The 14,773-nt window shown below is 42.2% G+C and overlaps 1 protein-coding gene across 10 annotated transcripts in view; it reads left to right on the top strand.

The window, feature by feature from the left end:
- Positions 1-14,773, top strand: part of RBMS1 (RNA binding motif single stranded interacting protein 1) — a 490,465-nt gene that overhangs the window by 282,136 nt on the left and 193,556 nt on the right. Inside the window, exon 1 of one of the 10 annotated variants that reach the window (XM_077447597.1) lies at positions 8,268-8,718. The exons of 7 other annotated variants lie outside the window; for them this stretch is intronic. In XM_077447597.1, coding sequence (XP_077303723.1) covers positions 8,668-8,718 — 51 coding nt within the window. In that variant the 5' untranslated portion in view covers positions 8,268-8,667. Of the gene's footprint in view, positions 1-8,267; positions 8,719-14,773 lie in introns of those variants that run through there. 2 more of the 10 variants (XM_077447601.1, XM_077447602.1) reach the window with 2 other exon arrangements.

Here is a 14,773-nt window from a genome sequence, read left to right on the forward strand (position 1 = left end):
TTATTTAACTGAACAAGCTGAAGTTAGAAGCTGATTGGCTACCATGCACAGCTGCACCAGATTCTGAGTGCTCCAGTTTTAGTAAATCTCCCCCCTAGTGCCATTGCCTTCATGGAGATGATTGTGATTGGTTCAGACAGAAAATCGAATCCTTGGAAAGTAGATCAATATGATCCTTAAGTGTATGACACATCAAACAATTTTTCCAATTGTATTTTCCTATCAAAGAAATAAATCAGTTGATAAAACAAAAAAATGTGTTCTGTGTATGGCCACCATTTAATGATCATATTTTATCTATTTAAAACTGATCAATTTAATATAAATTATTCTGATCAGTCTGGATGTAAAATCTGATTGTAGGAAAGCAGATGGATCAATATGATCATTAATAGTGTCCATACATGCACTGTGTTAAATGCAATCACATTGTGGACTAAGTTGATGCCCAGGAGGAAAATATGACCCAAGAGATTGTTCAATGCACCATACACATAATATTGATTCATCTTGTGATTATATATTATATTGATACACCAAATAATTCATTCATCCACTTCCCTACATTTAGACTTTCTGTCCAGATCGATTCATAGAATCCTTTTCATTCACTTTTTATTTTTCTCAAAATGTATCTTTATTTGGATTTCCCTGGTGCCAAAATGGCAGCATGCTACTACATGTATGCTGCTGGAAAGGGAAATGACAGTAAGTATTTGATACAATTTTCTGTTATCCAGTTCTATCTATGGCCACAATGATGGCTTTGATAAATGATTCATTTTCTTATCCGACTAAAATCTCCCCATAGGAATAATCGATCTATAATCAACAAGCCAATTGATAAACTGGACAATGGGGAAGGGTGTTTTCGATGAATGATTGTGAATTGATAATGTTTCTATTTACCCCAACATCTGATTGACATATAATGGTATTTGTGAATGAAGCGTCTCGGGGTACCGATCGATGACGATTTCTGCCTTATGCAAACTTTAATCAGATCTAATCTCAGTCTGGTCTGAATCAATCAGAAGGAAAGATCTGGTTATGAATTGTTTGCCAATTCGATTGGATAATAAAACCTGAAGTGTGTATGGCCACCATGGGAGGACATAGGCGGTAGTAAAGAGGGTTAGAGCCCCAGCCAGGTCAATACTCATCCAAAACTTAATAAATAACTAAAATGAGTGTATTTTTATCTAATATATTTTTTTCTCTCAAATCTAATATTTTAGAGAATAGATCTATAAAAAAAAATTATATATACATTTTTTTTTAATGAAAGCTACATAAAAATATTTTAGAGAATATATATCGGAGATAGAGCTATCTAGGTTTTATGTTTTGATTTCAAAGCCGTGTTCGGTGTGAACGAGGGCTTAAATTTTTAAAAATGGCTCCCAGTCTCATTGGTTTGTGCCCACCGCCAGGATCAGTGGCATTGGGGGTCCAATGCTAAAACAAACAATCTCAGCTCCTGGGCTTACAATCTTACTACAAAGCTTCATAGAGGGCCTGTAGCAGATCACTGAACACAATGGGGTTGATTTATTAAAACTGGAGAGTGCAAAAAATCCAGTGCAGCTGTGCATGGTAGCCAATCAGCTTCTAACGTCAGCTTGTTCAATTAACCACTTCCCATTCCAGCCATTGTCAAATGACATCCGCGGGAGGGATCTCCCATCCTGGGCGGGCATTATAGGACGTCCTCAGCTTCCCGGCCGTCTAGGGGGCGCACACCCGCCACGTCACTCGGGAGCCCCAATGCATATTCCCCGCGGCCGCGATGTCTGCCTGGCACCAGCGATTGCCCTATAACAGAGCAGGACCATTGATCTGTGTGTGCAAATACACAGACCCACATCCTGTCAGGTGAGAGGGGACTGATCGGTCTCCTCCCCTTGTGTGTCCCCTCCCCCTATAGTTAGAAAAAAGCAAAAAATACCACCAAAAGAAAGCTCTATTTGTGGGGGGAAAAAAATGGGTACAGTGTTGCATGACCGCGCAATTGTCAAAATGTTACAGTGCTGAAAAATGGAAATTGGCATGGGCAGGAAGGGGGTGAAAATGCCCGGTATTGAAGTGGTTAAGCTTTGAGCAACCACAAAAAAATAAAAAAAATAAAACGGAAACCAATAGGTTTCTATGTAGAGCTGTTTCAGCTCTGTCTAGGGTCTCTGTACACTGCAGCAATAGATTAATGCATGTAGTGATCCATTGCTTGCCGATTCCGCCGAGCAATAAATCACTATTCAAAGTGATCTGTTTGCTACACAGATGGCATGGGAGTGGTCTGGATCTAGTCTTCACTGACCAAATCCAGACCCCCCCCCCCAAAAAAAACAAAAAAAAAACAAAAAAAACCCCAGCAATATCCTCTCACTTCTTGTGTCCCTGCGACAGGAAGTGAAGGAAAATTTTCCCAATGGGACATAGGTCGCAAATTTGAAGCCACCCTACTCTATTCAAAATGCAAAAAATAAATAAATAAAAAATGACTGTGTCAACTTTGAAGCCCCCCCCCCCCCCCCCCCACTGTATGTGCTCCTATTTACCCAGCATACATAAAAAAAAATATATTTTTTATATAATATATGGGGAAGTTAAACTGTATAATTTAAAACGTTATGACATATGGGGAAAGTTAAAAAAAATTTTTATTGTATTATTAGGTTACCCTATATAAAAATATTAAAACAAAATATTTCTTGACTTTCTAGTTGTTTCTTTGGAGCAGGTTTACACATAAGATTCTATAGGCAACTTCTATTGCTTCCAATGTCCAAGTAGGGGACACATTTTAGGGATGAATTGGGTTAAAAGTACATGAAAATACAATGCACTACCCAGGCCTTCAGAGCTTTTACCCTTGGTTAGGACAGGTAGGTGTGCACATCTACTTTATAAATAACATGTTCCAAAACGTGACTTATCCTTTAATACCACCTTTTACTTTTATAAAAGCCTTCATTGGAAATGGCGTGCATGCGGGGCACTCGAACAGAACCAACAACATGGGATCCAAGAGGAGGAGGGTCGGGGCTGGTAAGTATAACAAGATTGTTATTTTAGGAAAATAAATTTAAATCTTTACAATCACTTGATGAATTTCCGGTAAGGAGGACAGTGCACAAACAAAAACTTTTCCCAGCATACTTACCAGCTAGTCTGCAAATAAAACAAAATTACACAAATAATATAAAATAAAACCAAAGCTGTTTGTTGCATTCAAACATGCTTGGGAAAATCAGATCTATATTCAGACCAAAAAACAAACAGCAGACTTCGGCTCCATGCACACTAGCGTTTTTTTTAAGCTCCTAGAAGCTAGATGGTGTTATCCTATGTGTCTATGCACTCTATTTTAGGTTATTAGCATTTTTTGAGCTTTAGTGTCTAGGAGCAGAGAAAAAAAAAATAGTTTTTGTAGAGTTTACTAGAGTGTTTTTCCAGCAGAAACACTCCTAAACACGGCCAATAGCGTTTTTGTTTTTTTTTAGCTCCCCCCCCCCCCCCCCTTTTATTGCAAAAATGCTAATAAAACACTACTACAAAATGATATTACCAGCGTTTTTTTTAGTTTAAAAAAACTAGTATGCATGGAGCCTTAATAGACCACTTGGGTTTTTTTTTTTCCTGCTGTCACTTTTCTATATTTCTCATTTGCACATGTGTGCCAGCTACACCAGCTCCTCTGTAAAGTGCTATCCTTATGCTGGCCATACACTATACAAAAAAAAAATCGGGCGAACCCAATTTCGAAAAATGAATGTTCGGCCGAGAGTGCAAACGATGGTGCCATCACGTAATGGCTGATAAATCGTTCAGTGGACAGAATTAAAAATTTTATTTGTTCTTTTACATATACCTAGTGCAGACAGGTCGGACGGGAAACATTAACCTTTCAATTTATTGTTCATTGGGCAGAAAATTTCCAAACTTGTCCTTCATTTTTTCAGCTCAAAAACATCCAAACGATTATCGATTTTTGTGCCCATTAACTGGCTGAAAAAACAAACGAATGGGCTAATGACCGCATTTTGGCCGATTTTTCACATAGTGTATGGCCGCCATTACTCTTATATTTGAGGGTCTCCATTTTTTCAGCATGTATAGCAATGGATAAATTAAGGGCAAGCATATCTAGAGGGTGCCCATTCCTTCTTAAAGGCGCAGAAACACAATAAAAGCCAACAAAGAGCACAATGGCAGCTGAAGGTGTCCAATGTGTTCCTGCACCAATTCCAGCAAGCAAGCTACACAAAAAGGACAACCGCCCCAATTTATACCTAGATCTGAAGTAAGGTGCACGTGGAAGGGCTTTACACAGGACAAACCAACAAAAAAAAAAAAAAGTTTCCCAGCCTTTGTGCTCTTGCATGGCTTCTAATGACCCCCCCCCGTGCCTTTAAGGAGAGATGGGTTGATCCAGGCATACCTGCTCTTAATTTATTCACTGATATATATGTTCCAACATGGAGCCGCTCATATATCAGAGTTAGGAGTGCCCTTTACAGGGGAGCCTCAATGAGGCAGGGCAGAAACCCCAGATAGCTGCAAATGCATGTGACTACAGCCTCTGTTTTTAATGTAAATTTTTAGGTTGTGTAAAAAATTTTTTTTTTTTTTAACTTGCAATATAACCGTGTTGAGGAAAACATGAGTGCCTCACCCCAAAGTCTAGTTATAAATTGCAGTGGTTGCTATTTTGGTATAGCTTGCTCTCGAGACGATGATGTCCCCTGCTGCGCCCAGCGGAGGCATCCCCTCCAGTTCAGTAGCAATTCTGTAAGTATTATGTAAGATAGAAAAGTGTGGCTGATCATTGAATACTGGATCTATAAAATGTAGCGAATGAGTTTCCATTAGAAATGTATCAATATAAAAAAAAAAAAAAAAAAAAAAATATATATATATATATATATATATATATATATATATATATATATATATATATATATATATATATATATATATATATAAAAATATAAATAAATATAATTTTTTTTTAAAAATGTATAATATATTTCACTTTGTGTCCTGTAATGACAACAGGAAATGAGGGAAATGCTTCCTTTAGGAAAATTTCTCTAGGGGGTGGGAATGTTCTGGTGACAACTCCAAAATATTGGATTATCCCATCATTTCCAATCTCTATTCCACAGAATGATTTTATATACGATCGTATATTGTTCCTAGATATACAGTGCAGGAGTAAAATACGATCGCAGATCGAAAAAGGTTCTTTCGATGTGCCATACACTTTTGGTGGGCACAGATGTTACGATCAAATCTTTGAAAAAAGAAAAATATTGGTTGATTTACTAAAACTGCAAAGTGCAACATCTGGTGCGTCTTTGTATAGTAACCAATCAGCTTCCAGGTTTTATTGTCAAAGCTTCATGTATAACTAAAAGCAAACTTTTTTTAGTTTTGGATAGAGTGGAGAGGGATTAGATTGCCTGTTTTTAATGCTGCCTGTGCCCCCCGTTAGGGAGGTTTACCCTCCTCTTTGTCCTGTTTGCCATTATCATTGAAAGTAAAAAAAAAAAAAAAATCACACATTTTGGGTTGTCTCCAGAAAAGTATTAGAGGGGAACCTTAGGGGTCCTTATGAGATTCCTTTTTTTAATTTGCAGGGATTTCCTCTCCCTTCCTGTTTTGGCTGTGGGACAGGAAGTGAAAGTAAATCTACCCACAGGGGCAAAGAAAAAAAAAAATTATCTTACAGGGGTTATAACCTTACCTTTATTACCTTACAGAGGTTATAACCTTATAATTATCACAAAGGGGGGGGGGGGGGGGGTGCCTATAGTTTATTTATTTTTAACTGAACAAGCTGAAGTTAGAAGCTGATTGGCTACCATGCACAGCTGCACCAGATTCTGAGTGCTCCAGTTTTAGTAAATGTCCCCCATAGTGCTATTGCTTTCATGGAGATGATTGTGATTGGTTCAGACAGAAAATCTAATCCTTGGAAAGTAGATCAATATGATCTTTAAGTGTATGACACATCAGACAATTTTTCCAATTGTATTTTCCTCTCAAGCAATAAATCAGTTGACAAAACAAAATGTGTTCTGTGTATGGCCACCATTTAATGATCATATTTTATCTATTTAAAACTGATCAATTTAATATAAATTATTCTGATCAGTCTGGATGTAAAATCTGATTGTAGGAAAGCAGATGGATCAATATGATCATTAATAGTGTCCATACATGCACTGTGTTAAAGCGGGAGTCTGCTGACTTATAAAATAGTGACACTTACCTGTCCAGCACGCCCGCGATGTCGGCACCCGATGCCGATCTCTAGATCGACACTCGAGTGCTGCCGCCGCCATCTTGGGTATGGGAATCAGGAAGTGGAGCCTTTCGGCTTCATTTCCCGGTTCCCTACTGCGCATGCGCGTGCCGCGCTGCGCAATGAGGACGGTCCCCGCTGCCTCTGGGATCTGTGTGTTTCCCAGCAGGCAGCGGGGCACTTGCGGAAGGGGGCGGGCACTTGCGGAAAGGGGCGTAATGTACGCTCCTTTCCGCAGAGAGCTAGCCCGGAAGTGGGTGCAGATACCTGGATTATCCAGGTAACTGCACCCCCCTCCCCCCTGAAAGGTGCCAATTGTGGCGCCGGAGGGGGGGAGGAATCCGATAAAACGAAGGTCCATTTTAGGGTGGACCTCCACTTTAAATGCAATCACATTGTGGACTAAGTTGATGCCCAGGAGGAAAATATGACCCAAGAGATTGTTCAATGCACCATACACATAATATTGATTCATCTTGTGATTATATATTATATTGATACACCAAATAATTCATTCATCCACTTCCCTACATTTTAGACTTTCTGTCCAGATCGATTCATAGAATCCTTTTCATTCACTTTTTATTTTTCTTTATTTGGATTTCCCTGGTGCCAAAATGGCAGCATGCTACTACATGTATGCTGCCTGGAAAGGGAAATGACAGTAAGTATTTGATACAATTTTCTGTTATCCAGTTCTATCTATGGCCACAATGATGGCTTTGATAAATGATTCATTTTCTTATCCGACTAAAATCTCCCCATAGGAATAATCGATCTATAATCAACAAGCCAATTGATAAACTGGACAATGGGGAAGGGTGTTTTCGATGAATGATTGTGAATTGATAATGTTTCTATTTACCCCAACATCTGATTGACATATAATGGTATTTGTGAATGAAGCGTCTCGGGGTACCGATCGATGACGATTTCTGCCTTATGCAAACTTTAATCAGATCTAATCTCAGTCTGGTCTGAATCAATCAGAAGGAAAGATCTGGTTATGAATTGTTTGCCAATTCGATTGGATAATAAAACCTGAAGTGTGTATGGCCACCATGGGAGGACATAGGCGGTAGTAAAGACCTGGCTGGGGCTCTAACCCTTAATACTCATCCAAAACGTAATAAATAACTAAAATGAGTGTATTTTTATCTTTTTTTTTTTTTTTTTTCTCTCAAATCTAATATTTTAGAGAATAGATCTATATAAAAAAAATTGTATATACATTTTAAATGTTTTTAGAAAATAAAGGAGAGATATATATATATATATATATATATATATATATATATATATATATATATATATATATATATATATATATATATATATATATATATATATATATATATATATATATATATATATATATATATATATATATATATATATATATATATATATATTTTATTTTTTTTTTTCTTTAGAAAAAAAACATAAAACCTAGATAGCTCTATCTCGGATATATATTCTCTAAAATATTTTTATGTAGCTGTCATTTAAATAAATAAATATATATATATATATATATATATATATATATATATATATATATATATATATATATATATATATATATATATATATAATTTTTTTTTTTTTTTTATTAAAACTTTTTAGTGACGTGTGTGCTGAGACTTGTAGTCCTCGGGCTCGGAGCAGATCGCCCTCCCTGGCGGATCTCTAATAGAGAGGTTGTGCTGTGGTGGTGTCAGGTGATCTCCCCCAGACAAGGAGCCGATCCCCCCCCCCCTGCACCCTCCATGCAGTCGCCCGCTCCGAGCACAGGAAGGAGGTGATGGCTGCACTGTGGAATGTATGGTATGCTCGCTGGAGCAAACCATTCTGAGCCCGGGGGGTGGGAGGGTTCAGATCGCACCACCTCCTTGTCATTCCGGAGGAGCGGGGCGGGCAGTGTGTATCTATCCCGGGTACACATCTCCCCTAATTCTCCTCCGTCTCCAGCCTCTCCGTGTCCTCCGTCCAAAGCCCCGATCCCCCGGGCCCCAGCCTCCTCGTCCTCCGGTACTCCCCCCGTCGCCTGGCGTTGGTGCGCTCCGTGGTAGGTGGGATCGGCTCTGCGGGGAAGTCTCTGGCAGATCAATGAATTCGCTTTGATGGCAGAGTCAGCCAACTGAGCGGAGCGCCAAGCAGAGGGTAACGGGAGGAAGAACGAGCAGCGGGGGGCGAGCATCGGTCGGGCACAGCCGGGGAGGTGGGCGCTGTGTAGCCCGGGACTGGCCGCTCGCAGCTGGAGAGACCGGAGCGGACTTTGGGGAAACTTAGATACAAAGTTACCTTCATCGCTGCCGGAGGACGGACACGGCCGGGGACCCGACACCGGAACGGGGATGATTTTTCCAAGTAGCAGCAACCCTGTGAGAACCCCGTATAGGAAGCAGGTGAGAGAGAGACCCGTCCGCCTCCTCTGCACCCGGTCCCCGGGGGGGATCACCCCCAGACCTTCCTCCGTCCCCGGGGGGGATCACCCCAGACCTTCCTCCGTCCCCGGGGGGGATCACCCCCAGACCTTCCTCCGTCCCCGGGGGGGATCACCCCCAGACCTTCCTCCGTCCCCGGGGGGGATCACCCCCAGACCTTCCTCCGTCCCCGGGGGGGATCACCCCAGACCTTCCTCCGTCCCCGGGGGGGATCACCCCCAGACCTTCCTCCGTCCCCGGGGGGGATCACCCCCAGACCTACCTCCTCCGCACCCTGTCCCCGGGGGTGATACCCCCGACCGTTCTCCTCCTCCGCACCCGGACCCCCAACTCTGCCCCCCAATCCGATCCCAGGGGATCACCCCCATACAGTCCTCCACACCCGGTCCCCCAACTCTGCCTCCCCAACCCACCCCCCGGACCGTCCTCCTCCGCCTCCACACCCGGTCCCCGGGGATCCACAACCCTCCCGATTCCCCCCTCCTCCCCTCCGACCTCCCTCTCCCCCCCACCCGGTCCCCGGGGATCTGATGTCGTGGTTGCACAGATGTGTTCTCTATAGGGTCCGCCTTGGGCGGAGAAAGACCTTCTTCTTCTTTTCTGGGTGAACTACAAGTCACAGCGGTCTAATGGGATCTGCAGTCCTGGTTGCACAGATGTGATCGAGTGTCCTTGGTAGACACAGGGATCTGCTGAACAGATGTGATCTGGTCCTATGAAGGCAATGGGATCTGCTGTCCTGGGTGGACAGATGTGATTTGCAGTCCTGTAGATATGATCTAGTCCTGTAAGAGGTGATGGGCTCTGGTGGGATGTGATCCAATGTCCTGGGTGTGCAGATGTGATCCAATGTCCTGGGTGTGCAGATGTGATCCAATGTCCTGGGTGGGCTCCAAGATCTGCTGTCCTGGGTGTGCAGATGTGATCCAATGTCCTGGGTGGGCTCCAAGATCTGCTGTCCTGGGTGTGCAGATGTTAGGCTCTCTAATGAGCAGAGGGATCTGATGGTCTGCTTAGCTTGCTTGTATGTGATCCCGAGTCCTTTTGAAGGCAATCAGATCTGATAGGTCCTGGTTGTACAGATGTGATCTGCAGCCCTTTGAAGGCAATGAGATCTGATAGGTCCTGGTTGTACAGATGTGATCTGCAGCCTTTTTTTTTATTTTTTATTTTTTCTGTAGGCAATGGGATCTGCTATCTTGGTTTTATAGATGTGGTGTATGTGTTCCTCCTTTAGGCACAGAGACCTGATTGGATCTGCTATCTTGGTTGCTTATGTGATCTAGTAGTCCTGTACAAGCACAAAGAGTCTATGGAATCTGTTGTCTTGGCTGTGCAGATGAGAGGCATCTGCATCAATGGTTGTGCATACATAGGTTTGTGGTCCTGGTTGTACAGATGTGATCTGCTGTTTTTTGTAGGCAGTGGGATCTGATTGGTTCCTGGTTGTACAGATGTGATCTGCTGTCCTTTTGTAGGTAATGGGATCTGCTATCTTGGTTTTACAGCTGTAGTGTAGAGTCCTCCTTTAGAGACCAATCTGATGGGATCTGCTGTCCTGGTTATACATATGTGATCTAGCGGTCCCGTATGAGCACAAAGATGTTTTGGCTTTGCTGTGCAGATGAGATTTAAAATAAGATGGCTATGGATATGAATATAGATCTGCTGTGATCCATTGTCCTGTACATGCTCGGATATGTGTTCCAGAGTTGGACAGATGGCGTCTTTCCTGTGATCTGATGTCGGGGACACATACATGTACAGCTTGCAGAGAGTGATGGGATTTGGGTGCCGGATGTAACCCTGTACAGCCCCATAGGGATCTAATGAGATTTTAATGCCCTGGCTTCACACATGTGATATTTTGTCTTATGAGAGCAGGAATCATGACTATTAAAAATCTGAAGGTGTCTTATCTTTTTCTGACTTGGGTGGACACAAGAGGACTAAGGATCTGCTGTCCAGATATATGATCCCATAGGGGCATTGGGGGGACCTACTTCCCAATCTGTATGCATGTGCTGGATTTACCCTATATGATGCACAGAGCTGAGGGATGTCTTTAGGGTCTTTAAATGTCCTGAAGTGCATGTGGGATCTGGTGACTTGTATAGGAACTGTGGTGGTGGATATTTTTAACCTATACTGAATGAAGATGAGATGTATATCCATGACGAATGTGATCCTGTATGGACGCAGAGTGATTGGGATCTTTGCTATGAGAAACATAGGGAGAGAGGCTTTTGGGTCAGAATCGTGTGTGTGTGTGTGTGTGTGTGTGTGTATATATATATATATATATATATATATATATATATATATATATATATATATATATATATATATATATATATATATATATATATATATATATTTTAGTATTTGGCTGTATAAAAAAAAAAGTAGATTTTCAGTATGAGTACTTTAGCTATATATTCTGCATTTATAACTGTAGGATGTGATGGGGCTGCTGGGAGATCCTTGTAATCTAATGTATAGAATTAGGATTGATCAATAGGAGCTGAATATCCTGGCTGTGTAGGCGGTGGATGATGTGTGATCTGATCTCCTTAATGTACAGTAGGGGGAGGGGGGGGGGGTTATACATTGCACATTATATCCCGGCGGTATGATTATACATGCAGGGTAACTGGCACTGTGACCTTGTGTATCACTCCAGGCAAGGATGGAGGGCATGGCTGATCTTTTGGCTTGTGTCATTTACATGATGACATCGGTGACCCTCTCCAGCTATTGAGACCACTTTTTTTTTTTTTTTTTTTTTCCTCCAGTGATCCTGAATGGGAAATAGATCTGTCTGTGTATTTTACGAGACACAGAAATAATATTCATAGGCTATCACAAAATTCATTATATTAAACGCTCCTTTGCTTGATCATTTTATGTGATCCATTCATTCTAAGATTTCTTGATCTACCATCAATCCTGGAGATATTAAGCCTTTATTGAGTCACTCTGGAGGATAAAAGGTTTAGTTGTCAATGACAAGCTGATTACTTGACAAAACAAAGATATCGCTACTAATGTTTTGATTTTTATTTTTTTTAAAAGCTTGCAGCAATATAACATATCCTACAATTGTATCAATTTTAATTGTTTTGTATACAAAAACAAACTGAAAAGTTGAAATCTTCTTCATTTCCTTTAGGCAATCCGTATCTTTAAAAATAAAATCGCAGGTGTTGACATTTTTATGTATAGAATTTTTTTTTTTTTTTTTTTTTATTTCCTGCGCATTGCATAAGGTTGTGTTTGTGGTGGTGTGTGTGTGGCATTCATTCAGCTCAACAAAGGAAACCCATAAAAATGCGTTCTATGAAACACACCCTGCCTTGCTGCACTCTAAAGGACAAATTGTTAGTGAAGGTGCACTGTAATATTTCACCTGTAACTCTTAATTAAGTGCTTCACCTTGGAAGTTGTGTGTTTTTCGTTTTGTCAGCACGGGGTGTTAGCACTGAAATACACACCAAAAAAGGGTGAGGCCTCTTACTGGAAAAGAGCTCTTCTCTGTGCGGATGTGAGTTTCCAGGCTAGTCTCGAGCAATTCTGTTGTATGCAGATAAGATGCTCTGTACGGCTCATTCGGGGACCTGGAAGTCATTGTGAATCAGCCTCTCTCCCTCGATCGAGCAATAACAGATTTGTGATGCTCTTAGATGTCCGGGTCTGCACACATGCTACGCAGAACACACCAGCTTGTGTCTACCCTTTGCCAAAATTGTGAGTAACCCGCCGAACCCTGTTTTGCAATAAGGATGGTAATTATTTCTCATGAACTAAGAATTCTCAGTAAGTGCTGGTCATAGTCCAAAGGTGCTGGTAACCCGTTGACGGGGCCGAGACAAGAGGTGGGTGGGAGATGTGCTTCCCCTGGGCACAATGGTTTTACTGTAGGGATGGGTATTGACTCCCCTAAGCTTGCACATTATGAATGGGGGCGAGGCACAGTTTGGCATCTTTGCCCTGAGTGTTAGTTGACCTTGGCCCAGCGCTGCTTGCTGAACCCCCATTTGTGATAAGAATCAAAGATTGCAATTTCTCTTGAACTAGGGGAACGTGCAGATTATAAGCTCGTGTTGATTTAAGTCCCTGCTATTTGTAAAAACTGGCCGTCACTTGGAATTGGCCACTGGCAGCGATGGCTCTGGCTGAGCATCAAGTAAATGACCAAACTTGGAAGAAGGAAAAGTGGTAACTAGTTTTACCATTTTATCTTCCAGGAAAGCACATGAGTGGCTCCACCCACCTAAAACGGGAAACATATCATCCACAATCAAATAAAAAGAACAGTCACCCAGTGCTCAGTATGTGTTTCCTCTGGCCTAGCGGGAACATCTAAATGGCTTGTTTTTCCCTCAGGCCTTTGTGCTGGTTGCAGGGGCCTCCCTGTATATGCTTTCCCTTGATTCCAGGACAGTGGCTTGGAGGGGTCACATATCTCCCTCATCACCCCCTTCCATATCCGCCTCTAGGACTTCTCTTGAACCTCGCCCATCCTCTGGAATTCGCTACCCCAGTCTCAGACTGTCTCCAGATTTATCCACTTTTAGGCGATCCCTAAAAACTTTCCTCTTCAGAGAAGCCTATTCTGCCTCCATCTAACAACTGCACTATTTTCTCTTGGCTCATCTACCGCAGCTATTACACTTTTGTATAACTTGACCCTCCTCCCTAGATTGTAAGCTCTAACAAGCAGGGGTCTCTGATTCCCCCTGTATTGAATTGTAATGTACTGTCTGCCCTAATGTTGTAAAGCGCTGCGTAAACTGTCGGCGCTTTATAAAGCCTGAATAATGATAATATATATAGGGGTGTTTTTTTTTTTTTTTTTTTTTTTTTTTTTTCTAGGCTACGTTTGTAAGTATCCTAGCTGTGGGACCTTCCCTCCCCATAACCTTCTTGGTTTTTCCAGAGGTTCCTTCTCTGCCAGAGGAGAAGCAGCTATCCCTGTGGGCGCCAAGGCTCTAGTGGAGCCCTCCCTTACTCATTATTATTTTTTTTATTTTTTTTCAAGCTTCATGTTCTTGGTTCTTGGCTGAGCTCCTGATGTTTGCTGCTGATTGATATGGATGGATCATGGCCACTGGCTTCCCCCAAATTTATTTTTTTTTGTTTTGAGGGAGAACTGCATGGCTGGAGCAGGCCACCCCCATGGGATCAGTGAGGCTGATGTTTCAGGCTTCCTAGGTAAGCTTGTGTGTGTGTGGGCGCCAGGACAGAATGCAGCCGGCTATGCTGCAGGTCCAACTGAATGGATAGCAATATGGTGGGTTTGCGAGTATATCCTGGTGCCATTATCCAGACACCATAGAGGGAGCGCAAACTGGGTGTGTGTGGGGGGGGGGGGGGGGGGGAGCAGTAGGCAGACCTGGATCTTTAACCTTGGCGAAAGCAAGGAGGCCACAGGAATAGCGGGGGTAGAGGCAAATGTTTGGCGGTGATGCCTGCACCTCTCGGCAGCTTCCTATCCCCCTGGCAAATGCATCCTTGGGGATGATGGGACTGCTGGCATGGGTACCACTTGGACCCCCACCACCCCTATCCTGGGGGGTTGCAGGAGCTTGGTTGGTTAAGCCTTCATTCTAGTGGTGCTGGCCATTGTGGATGTGTTTCTGCAATGACTGCTGGGGGAGTGATGGATAAGTGTCCTATTTACTGTACTGGTAAATAATTTAACCCCTTTCAGTACAAGGAAGGATTTTTCTTTCCCCGGAGTCCAGATTTAAACCTAGTAGTGCTAAATTCACCTGCCTGTCCCACATTAAAATAGAATTCCAGGATAAGCCCAAATAGTCTTAAAAATACTCAACAATCCATCGGGTTGAATGGGGGGAAAAAACAAACTCGGGGGTGTGTACCAGGCTTAACCTGTGTATACTTGCTGATTATCAGCCCACTCCAATCTGGTCACATGATCCCCATTGTTAGCAGCTGCTGCAGTGAAGGGGATACGGCTAACAGAACGGCCCTAGGAGTCTGTGATGTCACT

This window comes from Lithobates pipiens, unplaced genomic scaffold (genome assembly GCF_037356315.1).
Source record: "Lithobates pipiens isolate NorthernLeopardFrog02 unplaced genomic scaffold, aLitPip1_a1.2 Scaffold_22, whole genome shotgun sequence".
NCBI lineage: Eukaryota > Metazoa > Chordata > Amphibia > Anura > Ranidae > Lithobates > Lithobates pipiens.